This window comes from Bison bison, unplaced genomic scaffold (assembly GCF_000754665.1).
Source record: "Bison bison bison isolate TAMUID 2011002044 unplaced genomic scaffold, Bison_UMD1.0 scf7180017864172, whole genome shotgun sequence".
NCBI classification, from domain to species: Eukaryota; Metazoa; Chordata; class Mammalia; order Artiodactyla; family Bovidae; genus Bison; species Bison bison.
Genome location: NW_011494744.1, coordinates 2,619,934 through 2,634,978, shown reverse-complemented (window position 1 = coordinate 2,634,978; position 15,045 = coordinate 2,619,934). Strand labels below are relative to the sequence as shown.

At 40.3% G+C, this 15,045-nt stretch overlaps 1 protein-coding gene across 1 annotated transcript in view; it reads right to left on the bottom strand.

Annotated features, from left to right (window-relative positions):
- Nucleotides 1-669: 669 nt before the first annotated feature.
- The window catches only part of CPEB3 (cytoplasmic polyadenylation element binding protein 3), a 158,330-nt gene continuing 143,954 nt past the window's right edge, over nt 670-15,045 (bottom strand). The window contains 1 exon segment of the mRNA XM_010842220.1: nt 670-6,273. Within this exon segment, the coding sequence (XP_010840522.1) occupies nt 6,046-6,273 (228 nt within the window). The 3' untranslated portion in view covers nt 670-6,045.

Sequence of the window (15,045 nt, the reverse complement as noted above, 5' to 3'; positions counted from 1 at the left end):
CGTTGAACGGCTCGGGGTTGGGACGCTGGCACCCGAATGTTATAAAAGCGCCCGGGGATTCTTTCGTGCGGGCACTCGGGGTCCGTTTTTTACAAGGATCGAAGTTAGTGCCTACAAGAGAGCTTCTGGCATGTCCAAAGTCACTACAGGATTGTAAAAAGACCCATTTTCCGAGAGGATCCCTGAGAGCCTAGCGTAACAATTAAAACAGAAGGGGGCGTACTTACGTTTTCATTGACGTTCTTGGTTTTGATTTTGAAAATTGGTTTCTCGTGGCAAGCGCTGGCATGAAAGCCCACTTGCACCTTAAAATCTTGCATACACACTCACTTGTGTCAACAAACACCTTCCTGTTTCAAATACACTTTTTTTTTTTAAACGAGCGTTGTTCACGTCATTAAAAAGGTGAATGTTGCTGTATTGAACCTGCTGTAAAGGACTTTGTCCCCCCTCCCCCTAAAAAAGCTCATCAAGCAAACTGGAGTGTGCAGATGTCCCCCAGACGCAATCCATATACTCCAAGCTACTCCTTAGCAAGTGCAAAGGATGACAAGTGTCAGTACTTCATACAACTAGATTTAATAAGTTGTTATTACAGAAAAAAAAAGAAGTCCAAACTACAAAGTTTAAGCATTTGTAAGCAATAGCTGCATTGAGCTCCATGGTTAGTCACAGTACTGCAGTTCCACACAAGCAATTATCAGTCCAAGCCCCAAAGGCGGAAGCTGAGTAAGGGTTACTAGCAAAAACAATCTAAGAGAACAGGTAATAAAAGATACAATACATTTAAAATTAGTTGTTAGTTGAAAAACAAATACAGAGATCTTAGCTGTGAACACTCTAAAATTTATGTCCATTATTTTGACAGCAAAAATACAAATACCTAATACTTTATACCCCAACAGAACTATATCCAAAAAAGAAAAAGAGCAGTTGTCCTGTATTAGCACCCAGGTTTTCTACTTGTTGTGATTAACTTCATTGTCATACAAATCGAAACACCCCCAAATTACATATCCATTTCTTGACCCTTTTTGGGGTATAAAGTCAACAGCATTAATTATAAAATACTCTGTGGTAAAATGGAACACTATTGCAGCTGAGATAGAGAAGTTTGGTTCTTATTAAAAAAAAAAAAACAAAATGTTAGATGACATACCATACAAACTGGTGAAAAAGCAACAATTCATACAAATAAGCCAGTTTTAACAAAAAGATAACTGTTTTTCACTAATCTGTGACTAATCTTTCACTCAAACCTTGCAAGTAGAGATGTCACAATACTCAAATATTTAGGTAGGAGCTTTACCCAGTTAAATGCCATTTTGTTGCTAATATAATAGATAAAAATGAAAACTAGCAGTTATTTGCTAATTGCATAAATGCAGTACATTCTGCATTAGCCCATGCCTCACTAACAAGCTATAAAACACAAGATATAGGCAGAAATCTAAGCATAATCTTTATAGCACTAAGCAAATTTTTCCAATTTCTTTTCTTCTGTTCCTAATCACTTATTTGTAGTTAATGTAAAATTCCAACCAGTAGTATCCAATTTGTTAAAATTTTACATCACAACTTGATCTAATCTATATATTATTTACAAAACTGAATACATAGAGCATACCCAAGAGCCAACTCTGGACATGTGTTTCTCTGAGTCATTGATAACCATGCTTCCTTGACAAGGGCCCTGGAGGAAGCCATCAAGGACTGGGAGAAGCACACCCTCTGTCTAGAGCAAGTCATAGGATGTTCTGTTTACGCAACACCAGTTTTGCAGTTGTATGATTTTTGTTTAATTTTAGGTGCCATGACAATGACACGCTGCCTTAACAGCACAGCTTCAAGGTGAGTTTGGGTGCTGGAAAAGAAGCAGGAGGGCAGACAGATCATGCTCAGAGTGGCCGGATGTGTTGCCACAATAAGGGACAAACAGGGGCCTCCATTAACAGGGAGCAGGCAGGGCTGGGGTGGGGGGTGGGGAGTGGAGAAGGACGAAGCCTGAGGCTGTCCGTGTACAGTGGTGACCTCCGAGTGTGCGCCTCGCCAGGCCACCCATGTGCTCAGGAGGCCACTTGCGCAAGACACTGAGATCCAAGTCTAGCCACCCAGAGGGCTGGTCCTCTCAGAGACTTCCTCTCACTCTCAGACGTCACCACTGTGAACACAAGGCAAAGATGTGGCCTGGTGAACGGTGCTGTCTCATACGTGGACAGCGGTCAGCGGCAGATTCTCTCTCTCTCTCTCACACACACGACAGAATGAAGAGTTAGAGGGGGGAAAGCAATGAACCACTCTGTTGACCTGGCCAGGTTCTCAACCTGGTGGTATCTCAGTAACGGGTGACTTCATCATCAGGGCCACAGATCTGGCTGCACCTGGTGTTGTATAAATCCACTGTGACATCCCCAGAGAACTGTACTGTGACATCCCTAGTCTTACACTAAACCACTGTAATAAAGGAAAAGGCTTGTCAAAATCTCACATGTTCTGCTCATTCTGTCATTTTATTACCCAATTATCCATTACATTTTCCAATCACTTTACATAACCAACCATTTTCATCGTTGTCACACTATTGTAAACCACATCAGCAAGTTAATACATAAAGCTTTGCATTTCAAAAAACTAGACACTTTAGTAACAATATTACAAAGGTTTTAGCTTCAAAAATAACTGAAAATGAAAAAAATAAACTTTTAAAGAATTAGCATCATAAAATTAATTTATTCCAAGTAAAAATACAAAATAATATTATGACATTGACCAGATATGAAAGTCCCTCCCAGAAACAACTCTATTAATGATTGAGAAAGCACTCCTTAAAGAAAATACGAAATAAAATGAAAAATATGTAAATATGTTTAATTTTTTTCTTAGCAAAAAATCTTTCTAAAAATAACAATGAAAATTTGTCTCAGTACAAAGGCTACATTACTATTGAAAAAATACCAGCATGAAGAAAAGGTACATATTTGACAGTAGAAAAATGATTTCAGTGAATCACAATGTCTAAAGTTTGCAATGAAAATAAATCTGCAATAAAGATTTATGCCTTTTTTCTTTTCTTTTTTTTTCTATTTTTTATACAAACAGTACAAACAGTATTGCACATAACAACAAATAGTCGAGGTTAGGTTATAGCCTTCAAAAAATCGACTAGTTCAAGTGTCACATCAAGGAAAGGCCACAGCAGGACCTGTGATACCCGGGGGCTTCCCATTAAGTTGCAGGTCAGAACACCTCTGTGTTTTTAAAAAATAATTTTTTTCGAAGGACCCTCTCTTTTAATATAACATTAACAACTTGGGGGCACATTTATTTACAAAACAAAAGGGAACATGTTATAATTTAATAAACTAAAAAAAGTTCTCTTTAAAAAAATACAAACAGAAGAACTCTTTCACAATCCTGGTCAGTCGTGCACAATCAACGCTTGATTATAAATATACAAATTAAGGGAAAGTAGTTTCCACCACCTATTCACAACTTTCAGCACCAAATGGAGTTTATTTTTTGTAACCTATTCTTCATGACAATGTTTTTTCGCCTTCACGTCAGCTTTATGCTGTACAATCTTCCAGCATTTTTTTTTAAATCTCAGTGTTACTTTAGTACATGAAAGAGGGGTGCTTCTTCAAAAAGTTTTGCTTCTTTCACATAATTAGGTAGATTTCTGTAGGTTAGATATGATCTTTAATATTATAGTTATAAAGCTCTAACTTCTTCATTTTCAAAAACACAAATAAGCATGAAAAAAATAAAGTTACCCATCTGTTAAATCATTTTTCTTGCAGAATTAAATTAATATATATTTTTTCTGAATAAACTTACTTAGAAAATATCATTTTCTTTCCTATATTTCAAAATTGAGGTATTGCAAAAGATCATGTCAGTCAGAAAGCATGCCTTTTTCCTTAAAAACAAACAAACAAAAAAATCTTCAGCCAACTTTTGAAAACTGTCTAGAATACAAAAAGTAGTAGTGCATAACAAAATTTCTTGTACAGACGAAAAAAACCACAAACATAGAAAAAAACAAACGAAAACCACAGCTGGGCTGGGAAAAGCAAGTATTACCAAAAAGCCCAGAGGTAACCTCAAAGGGGGAGAATTCTAATCAGCATTTAAATCCAGTAAAAAACTATTTCGTTTTTTTTTTCTTTTTGAAAACAAACTATAGTTTGAGAGCTGGTAATTGCAACTAAACACTGAAGAAACAAAACAGAACAAAGCGCTGTTAACTTGAGACAGTACAAGGACATCACAGCAGATAAACAGCGACTTACATCTATTCTGCAGTGTCACATCCAGTCCGATTGTCCCCAGAATTCCAAAACATAGGAAGAAGGTTTAAAAAAAGACTTACATAGTCTCATAATCATTATGTGTTCATATATTACTATCTGCAGCCCAAGAGTGAATGCTAAAAAAATGTCCATGGTACTACTAGCAGGTCTGAATTCTATTCAAGCTTTACAGGATAAATCCAGGGAATTAAGTAGTTAATTTCTCACCCAGACAACCAACCCTGCTCAGGCCATCTTAGTTTGTCCAGACATTTCTTTAGCATCACGATCACACAACTTTCTTAAAATGTGCCTAGTTTGTCAACTGACAACTTATCTCTATATACTGTATATATTCCTAGTGTTTGTAAGCTAAGATGAGCTCTTTGGTTTTCTGGACAAGGTCTGAAGCTATGTAAAATGGTGCAAGCACTAGGAGATTGTAACTAAGAGCTCATGTGTTAGTTAATAATATACCAGTTATGAACTGTCAAGTTCGTTAATGTCTGACACAGAGGCTTTAAACAGTTAAAGTTTGATCACAGTTAGACATAATCACTTTACTATATAAAATAAATTGCACAATATATAACAGAGCACCGCAAAGTACTTCATCTACCATCCACAAATTTGCTTTAAGAATATCCTACACCTAGGTTTTATATTGGTTGTAATATAGGTCATTCTGTTATGGGCTCTTCCTAATTACAGAAGCATTCCATTTATTGAGGCATGCCTTCCTCCAGTCAATTACCATTTCCTTGAATGAAAAAAATTTTTTCTTTAAAAATCAGTATTTTATAGCTTATATAGAGTCTTAATTTGTGCATTGTGGGAAGGTTTTATACTAGACATCGGATATAAAATTTATTGCATGCAGCAACCTGATTAAGTAAACATGCAGTCAGAAATAGTGACCTTCCTTTGAAGCTTTCTCAAGTCTATTCTGATCTCCTTTCGGCAGCTGATTCTATCCCTAAATCACAAAAGTGTGTTGGTGGGTTTTTTGTAATTGATACCTTAGCCTGAATAGAGTATTATGGTATTAATAATACCATTTTAATAGCAGCAAAAGCTATTGCAGCATAAATTTACATAACACTAAAAGATCTAACCAAAATCCTCAGCAAAACAAAAATCAAACATGAAGGAAAAATAAAGATTCAGCTTATGAGGTATCCTTACATGTCGAAACAGAGAGCAACTAAAGGCTTATTTTCATTAAGGGTTATCCTTACTCTAAATGACCCCAACTAATGATTGCTGAATTGTTGTGAAGTTTTTGCTACATCTGCCACCTACTCACGAGTATTACCTTTGGTAAGTCTTCTCCTAGGGGCGATTCTCTAAGTTTCTGAAAATAAGTGCATGCTCCAGTTCAAAAACGATCAGAACAACAACAACAACAACACAACAACAACAGACAAACAAAAAACCACAGACATCAACCTGATGGCCGCTGATGAGAATGGCAGTCTACAAGTGACAAATCAGGTGTAAGGAATCAAGGTACCAAGCAGACAAAGGTGAGAGTCAAAGTGCAAATCAGTACCGTTACACTCTGCAATTCTGCGTTATACTGGACACTGAGTTCAGTAATGTGACTGTAAATAAGAATAAAAAGACCCATTTCTTCTTTAAAAATCGAGAACAAATGCACAGATTTCCAGAACACTGTAAGCCCTGAGGCAGTGCCCTCTCTTTTCCCTCCTTGTTATCTACTCCAGTACTTGTGGCTGGGTCTGCCCTGGGCTCAGCTCCAGCGGAACGGAACGTGGCGAGGGCGGTCGCCTCCCTCCTTCACCAGCGGTTTGTGGAATTCCCGCCCGGCGCGGGAATGTATGCTCGCCCAGCAGTATTCGCAGTAATACTGCAGACAGGTGACGTTGGCACAGAAGAACGGGGCAAACTTCCCACCACAGCGTGTGCCCTGGCACTCATCACACATCTGATCATCCAGCACATATGGCTTCACTTCCACCTGGACCCAAAGAGGAAAGACAGGAAAAAAAGATTTTAGAAAAGCTTCCTCACATTTCTTCCCCTCGAGAGCTTATAATGTAGCTTAATATGTCTCAGTCAGGCTCAGTGTTGAACTCAGCTGGTTATCAGCAGTGGCTGAGTGTATGCGCTTTGGGATCTGCTCCTTGATGTGCTAGTTGTGTGATGACAGGTAAATTCTTAACCTCTCTCCGTGCTCCTGTTGGCTCCATCTGTGGGTCTGTAAAGTAGGTTTAACAGTGATACACAGACACACACATATCTGTGTATCTGTATGGGCATTACAGGGTCTGCATCAGAGTGCTGGTGAGGATTGAGAGGAAGTGTGTGGAAAAGCACATGAGCTGAATCCTGAAGGCCGGCAGCACCTGGCAATGTGTGACAGGCAACAGTGTTTCAGGGAGAGGAACCAGAGAGGACAAAGCCCCAAAGCAGGCAAATGGCAGGAGCTGGGTGGAGGGGAAGTCCCCCTCAAGGCCGGCAAGCCCGGCTAAAGGGTGACCAACAGGGCTCTGGGCTTTGACATTTTAAACACAAGCTTTCAAAACACTAACCTCTCTCAGTACTGTTTACAATGGACCAGAGGGAAAGGAGGACAAGGGGGATATTAAGAAACTACTATAATGATTGAGGCTGTTTTAGTTTTAGATTTTATTGCCTTAATCTCCCTCCAAGACTGGAAGCTTCAATAGAGGACTTTTCAGCACAGTCCTGCAGGGGGCATTTTATTCTAAATGAAGCAATGCTATATTATATAAAAACCAGAAGAGAGGAAGGACAAAAGTCACCCCAGTTTTCCCCCATGTTCTCTTCCTAGAACCTCAGACAGAGAATGCCATTCGTGTTTTCATGGTGAATGTTAGAAATCAGTAGGAAGGAGGTAAGTCTCTGTGTGATCAGGCTCTTTCTCACGCCAACCTCAGAGCCATTCTGGGCAAGAGCAAGCAAGCTCCGTGGCCACTGGGGCTGTGGAGACAGGGACCCATGTTTTTTCTGATATGAGCCAACTGCCTGACTGGTCAAGCTGCCTTGACCAGGAACACAGCCAGGAGGTTCCAGCAGGGTCTGGGGCAGGGTACCCTGAGGCTGCAGGGGACAGGGTGGGATGAGCGGGGACGTGAGGGCTGCTGGGACTGGATTCTTGTGTTCCTGGTCCTTCTCTTCTAAACGCCCCTCCACCGGCCTTCTCTGGAGTTCTGTCTCTAACCATGAGCTCAAGTCATCGGTCCTCAGCCAGTCAGAGACTTTTGCTCGAAGGCCCACTGGAGATGACCTGTCCCAGCCCTTTGGTTACCCAGGGGGATTCACTCTGGCTCCAGTTCCCTTCTCTTCCCCTCGTCAACCTGACAGCTTAATGAGTGGGCTTCAAAAAAAAAATCTCACATTCATCTCTCCATCATAATTAAAACTGTCGTGGCTCTGAGGTCATCTGTCTGGTTCAGATCTAGGCCACATTACTAGCTGTGCAGGCCACTCAGGCACTCTGGGCCTCTGTTTCCTCATCTGTACCCTGGAGGAGAAGAGCTCCTGTGAGGAGCAAGTGAGCTGAACCACATCAAGCACACAGAACAGTGCCTGGCATGGCATAAGCCCTAGGTAAGCATCACCGTCACTCCTGCTTCCGCTCCAGTCCCACCCGCAACAGGCATCTGATGTGCCCAATGCCAATGACCTGGGCACTGGCCACCAAGCTCCAGGCCTTCCCTGGTTCAACTCTCCTGTGCCCACGTGAGCATTTGAATCATCTGCCTTCTCGGTGTCCCTCATCTAGTCAAAAGCCCTTCAGCTTCTCCCCTGCCTTCAAGAGTAGCCCAGCTGCCTCCGTGTAACAGCTGCCCCCCGTCCCCTGCGACTCCAGGGTAAGCCACAGCCTTCGTGATCTGCCCCAGTCTCCCTCCCAACTAGTTCCCAACTTCAACGCAACCTGCTCTCTATTTCATCCATGCTTTCTTTCCCGGTTAAGTGCTCAACCCACCCAACAATTTCACATACCCAATGAAGTCCAGTCTTTCCTTTCTCTTTCTTTCTTAACATAAAATTAACAATCTTAGAGTGAACGATGCACTGGCTTTGATTACATTCACAACGTTGGACAACCACCACCTCTACTTAGTCCCCAAACATTTCATCACCCGGAAAGGAAGCCTATAGCCCACTAAGCAGTTACCCCAACCTTCTCTCCCTCCCCAGCCCCTGGTGACAACCTCTCTGCTTTCTGTCTCTGCCAACTTACCTATTTTGGATATTTTATAAAAATGGAATCACAAAACTGTGACATTTTGTGTCTGGCTTCTTTAACTTATCATAATGTTTTGGGGTTTATCCATGTTGTAGCATGCAGCAATATTCCATTCCTTTTTATGACTGAATAATATTCCACTGTGTGTGGATATATGTGTATGTAGATATATACATAATGTTTTGTTTATTCATTCATCGAAGGACATTTGGGTTGCTTCCACCTTTCGGCTGTCTTGAATGATGCTGCTATGAACATATGTATATATACGTTTATTTGAATACTTGTTTTCAATTGTTTTCAGTATGTACTTAGGAGTTGATCTGCTGGGGCATATGGCAACTCTATGATTAGCATTTTGAGCAACTGCCAAATTGTTTTCCACAGCAGCTGTACCATTTTACATTCCCACCAACAATGTACGAGGGTTTCAATTTTCCTGTATACTCAACCAACACTTGCTGTTTTCCATCTTTGTGATTAAAGTTATCACAAAAGAGGTGTGAAGAGGTGTCTCACTGTGGTTTTGATTTGCATTTCCCTACTGAATAATGATGCTGAGCATCTTTTCATATTCTTGTTGGCATTTTACACATTTGAAGAAAGGTCTATTCAAGCCCTTTGCCTGTTTTAAAAATTGGATTATTGAGCTGAAAGAGTTTCTTTATAAGTGCTAGATACTAGACTTTTATCAAACATGATTGTGGGGGAAGGGCGTGGCACACAGGCTTCTCCAGTTGTAGTGCTCAGGCTCTAGAGCACATGGCTCAGTGGCTGCAGCATGTGGGCCTCGTTACCCCAAAGCATGTGGGATCTTAGTTCCCTGACCAGGGATCAAACCTGTGTCCCCTCGTTGGAAGGCAGATTCTCAACCACTGGACCAGTAGGGAAGGCCCTATCAGATATATGGTTTGCAAATATTTTCTTCTATTTTGTAGGTTGTACTTCACTTTTTTGAAAACATTCTTTAATTAAACTAAAAAGTTTAATTTTGACATCCAATTTTTTTTTCTTTTGCTGTTCTTCTTTTTTTTTTTTTAGAATTAATCTTTACAGGATAGGTCCCCCCGCCCCTTCTTTAAATTTATTTAATTACAGGCTAATTACTTTACAATATTGTACTGGTTTTGCCATACATCAACATGAATCTGCCATGGGTGTACACATGTTCCCAATCCTGAACCCCCCTCCCACCTCTCTCCCCATACCATCCCTCTGGGTCATCCCAGTGCACCAGCCCCAAGCATCCTGTATCCTGCATCAAACCTGGACTGGCGATTCATTTCTTATATGATATTATACATGTTTCAATGCCATTCTCCCAAATCATACCCACCCCCCCGCCACAGAGTCCAAAAGACTGTTCTATACATCTGTGTCTCTTTTGCTGTCTCGCATACAGGGTTATCGTTACCATCTTTCTAAATTTCATATATATGCGTTAGTATACTGTATTGGTGTTTTTCTTTCTGGCTTACTTCACTCTGTATAATCGGCTCCAGTGTCAACCACCTCATTAGAATTGATTCAAATGTATTCTTTTTAATGGCTGAGTAATACTCCATTGTGTATATGCACCACAGCTTTCTTATCCATTCGTCTGCTAATGTCATAGCTAAGAATCCATTGCCAAATCCAAGGTCAGGAAGATCTGCCCCTATGTTTTCTTCTAAGAATTTAATGGTTTTAGCTCCCATATTTAGGTTAATCGATTTTGAATTAATTTTGTATACAGTATGAGACCAGGGCCCAACTTCATTCTTTAGCATGTGGACATTCAGGTGCCCCAGGACCATTTGTTGAAGAGACTATTCTTTACCCATTGAATGGTCGCAGCAAGCTTGTTGAAAATTAACTATAGGCTGACCTTCCTTAGCTATTTCTGTCCCACAGGGAACTCCTCCTTCCTCCTTTGAACTTAATACTCCATTTTGCTCCTCTGGCATTTCCTATCTATAGTCCTGCCTTGGTCAGCATCTTTCCTTATCTTCAAGCACCTTGAGGACAGAGTCCTGGAGCAAGACAGGATGGTGGCAGATCTGTGGAAGCATGTGGTCTGCAGAGACAGCGGGCTCCTGGGGGAAGGGAGCTGCAGGCTCATGAGAGTATATATGAGCTGGACTGAGCTCCCTGCACTTGGGGGCCAAGAAGGAGCGAAGGGATGGACTGAGTGCCCTTTGTCCGAGGTGGGAGGACTACTCATAGGCAAGGCGTGCCAGGAATTGGAAGTAGTCAGCTTCTCCACCTGCGGTCCAAGAGCTGAGGGCTGCTCTGTTTCTATCACCAGGTAGACACCTGCACTCAGGGTGCTCCAGCAACCAGATCTGAGCCCCAAAAAGCCCAGAAAGAGGATCCAGCAGTAAGAGAGAGGAGGTCTGAACAAAGAGAATTCACACTCAGCAAAAAAAAAAAAAAGCTGCCTGAGGTGAATGGGACGACAGCCCTTTGTAATATATACACACATGAGGAGTACTTAAGGAGAATACTTAAGTGAGGGCACTTTCCAGTTTTTCATATGTATACATTAATGTTACTTTTGTTCAGGTGTATAAGTGACATTGTGGTTATACGGGGCTTTTGTCCTTCAGTTATTTTTAAGAGCTTAATTTTTTTTAAATTGAGGTTAAAGTCATAAAGAATTAACCATTTCAAAGTGAACAGTCTAGGGGCATTCAATACATTCACAATGTTGTGTAACCACCGCCTTTGTATGGTTCCAAAACACTTTCACCACCCAAAGGAAACCTTGTACTCTAGTTTTGTTTTTTAGAGAACTTTTTAGAGTTACATACTGAATTATTTCAGTATGAAAAATTATATGATCTCTGGGATCTGCTTCAAAATAATCTAGAGTGAAGGTGGGAAAGTGGGCAGAGGTGTAGATGAAACAAGACTGGTCACAAGTCGATAATGATTCAAACTGAATGACAGGAACCTTGTATGTTGATAACTGTTCTAACTCTATGATGGGGTTCACTACACTATTCTCGAAGGACAAAGAAGCCTGGTGTGCTGCAGTTCATGGGGTCTCAAAGAGTCAGACATGACTGTGATGGAACAACACTCTTTTATTATTAAGACATTATAAATAAAGGTTATTTTATTTATATAAAATATTATTGTAAAAATTGTATTGTAAAAAATTATTGTAAAAAATATTATATAAAATATTATTAAATGTCTATTATTAAGACATTAAAAATAAAAATTATTAAGACATTATAAATAAATACATCAAAACTGTGACTTTTTGACTAATTATCAGATGAACTGAAGAGAGGATAACATTGTTGAGATTCACTTTAGTGGGCTAGAAGATCAAGGGGGTATAAATACTTCAAAGTTCTGGGAAAAAAATAATTTGAAGATGAGGGAAAAAAAGAAAAGAAAAATTTGAGAATAGATCCAGGAGAACCTAATAACAAAACCTACATAACTTAAATAAACCTACATAACAAGAAGGGGGAAAAAGTGAGGAAATGTAATTAGATGACTAGAGTCCTGGAATTGCATATCAAAAACTCCACCAGTTCCAGTCTGGAAAATACACACCCCGAGGTGTATCCCAGATATTGAAACCAAGTTCCCCTAAAACCTACTCCCCCTGTCCAGTTATGATTATCCTCTCTATCTAAAACTTTATATATATATTTTTTAACTTTATATTCTTTCCTGTCCTAACCCCTGTTCCTCTCAGGATGGAGGAGTATCAAAAAAAAAACAAACAAAAGGGGGAACTGCAATGGAGCAGGACGGTCTGGGGCTCTCTTGGTGAAAAAGCCTCTCTGTGTTCCTTGTTTCTTGTTTGTAGAAAAAGGCTTTAGTCTCCTTCCCAAAGCTCCAAAGAACAGATTCAAGCAGTTACTAATTAGGGGAGTGAGGAAATACAGAAACAAAGAAAAAACAGTCAAGAAGTAAGAGTCCCAGTTCCTCCTTAAGAGAAATTCATGACAATTTGACACGTATCTTTGAGCTATTCTGCAGGAACTAAGACCCTCAGCCAGGAGGAAGGTGGTGACTACATGCTGACCATAAGCATACAGACCCCAGACTGGTTGGAACTAGAAGGTTAATGATTAAGATTCTTGAGACACCACCCTGTTACCTCATCACCAACCAACCAGGAGAAAGTCATGTCCCCTGCAACCCTCACCCCAAATGCTGCCTTTCAAAGAAAGCCCTTCCCTGAAAGCCATAGGGAGTTCAGGTCTTTGGAGCATGAACTGCCCATTCTCCTTTACTGGTCCTGCAATAAACACTTCACTATAAGCCAGCATCAATGAAATGGCTTTACTTTGCCATGGGTGAGGGGATCCAAGTCCGGCTGTGTAATACCCATATGTGTACGGTTACTTTGTTTTTTTAGATTTTTGCTTCTATTGGCAATTCTGCAATAAACATACCTTTGATATGTTCTCATATCTGTGGTTTTACTTCTAAGCATTGGAATTATGTCATTAATGGCAACCAGCAGTAGGATTATTGGGTCAAAGAGTACCCAATACTCTTCAAAATGAGTATTTTGAAGAATTTGAAACATTTTGAAGAATTTGCTAGTTTGCCTCTTTAAAGGGTTGTAGCAATTCACATTTCTATCAGCAAATGATAAGTAGTTATCACCTCTTTTAAATGGTCTCCAGATGAGAATAAAATGACATTAATTTTCTTCTTCCTGACTACAAAGAAACCTGAACATCTTTTTCGGCGGATTGCCTATGAAATCTTAATGTGAATTATCTTTTATCCAGTATACCACTATGTTGTATGTCTTTTTCTTGCCAATTTATTAGAGTTCTTTGTATGGTATAAATAATAATCTGTTAATTTTTTTTCCAGATCCGTAATTTGCCTGTTGACTTTTTTCAAGGCATCTTTGCCATTTAAATGTATTTTATTTTTACATAGTCTAATATATTTATTTCCTTCTGAAGCGTCTAGGTTTCTAATCTTTTTTATAAGAGTATCATCAATTTTCTACATTTAAGTATTTCTTTATGTGGATCCTATCTTTATGGTTTGTTTCATTACAAATAATTTACAATTTTTGTTCAAACTGTGACTATTTTCTCCCTTTTTTCCTAGAATAGCATAAAGCTGCTAATGTTCTTCTAAGTTTTCTTTTTTTCCCCCAAGGTTACAGTCCTTTCCTTTATTGGATTTCCAAATTTTAAAAACTTACAAGTCTCCTGACAAAGAAATGATATCTTGACTAGATAAAGGATTTGGGGGTCTTATCCTTTTATCTCAGACTGATTGATAGTATTCCTTGATGTTCAAGCTCCCAGTGCTGCATATGAAAACTCTGATGCCAGTTTTCTTTTTTCTTCCGTTTGTAGGAGATAGTAACTAGCTCTTTCACATGGAAATATACAATGTTTTCTTTTTATCTTCAGCGTTCAGAAATTCTAGTGTTATGGAACCAAACTTGGGTCTGCCTGCCCACCATACAGCAAAGCCAATTCACTGACACCAGGCTGTGGTGAAGGAACGTAAAGCGTTTGTTGCAGGGCCCAACAAGGAGAATGGGAAGCTCATGCTGAAAAGACCAGAACTCTTTGATGGCTTTAAAGGAAGGGCTTTAAAAGGTAACATTTGAGGTGAGGGCTGCAGGGGGCATGACCTTTTTCTGGTTGGTCGGTAGTGAGGTAACAAGGTGGTGTTTCAGGAGTCTTAATTATCAACTTGGCTCCAACCAGCTTGTGGTCAGCATGTAGTCACCATCCTCCACCTGGGGGCCGGGGCCAGGGTGGGGGAGGTCTTAGTTCTTGCTGAACAACTCGTAGATGCATCATATTGTTGTGCTTTCCCTTGAGGAGGAACTAGGACCCTGTTTTATCACTGAACTGTACTTTCTTGACTGCTTTCTCTTTCTTGACTGCATTCCCTCACTCCTCTAATTAGTAACTGCTTGAGTCTGCTCCATGGAACTCAGGGAAGGCCTAGGAGACTAAAGCCTCTTTCTACAAACAAGAAACAGGGGACACAGAGGGGCTTTTATACCTAGGAGACTATTTCAATTCTTAATACAGTAGCATGCAAGGAATAGGTGGTAGTTTAGTCGCTAAGTTGGGTCCAACTCTTTTGCAACCCCATGGACTGTAGCCCATCAGGGTCCTCTGTCTACAGGATTTTCCAGGCAAGAATACTGGAGTAGCTTGCCATTTCCTTCTCCAGGGAAGATCTTCCTGATCCAGGGATAGAACCTGCATCTCCTGCATTGTAGGCAGATTCTTTACCACTGAGCCACCAGGGAAGCTCTCCATTTCATAGGGAAATGGTTAAATACAATGTGGCACATCTACCCCATGGACTATCACACAGTTACAAAAAGACTGCATTAGTGCTTCATTTGGGAGAGGGCGATGGCACCCCACTCCAGCACTCCTGCCTGGAAAATCCCATGGATGGAGGAGCCTGGTGGGCTGCAGTCCATGGGGTCGCTAGGAGTTGGACACGACTGAGCGACTTCACTTTCACTTTTCATTTTCATGCATTGGAGAAGGAAATGGCAAC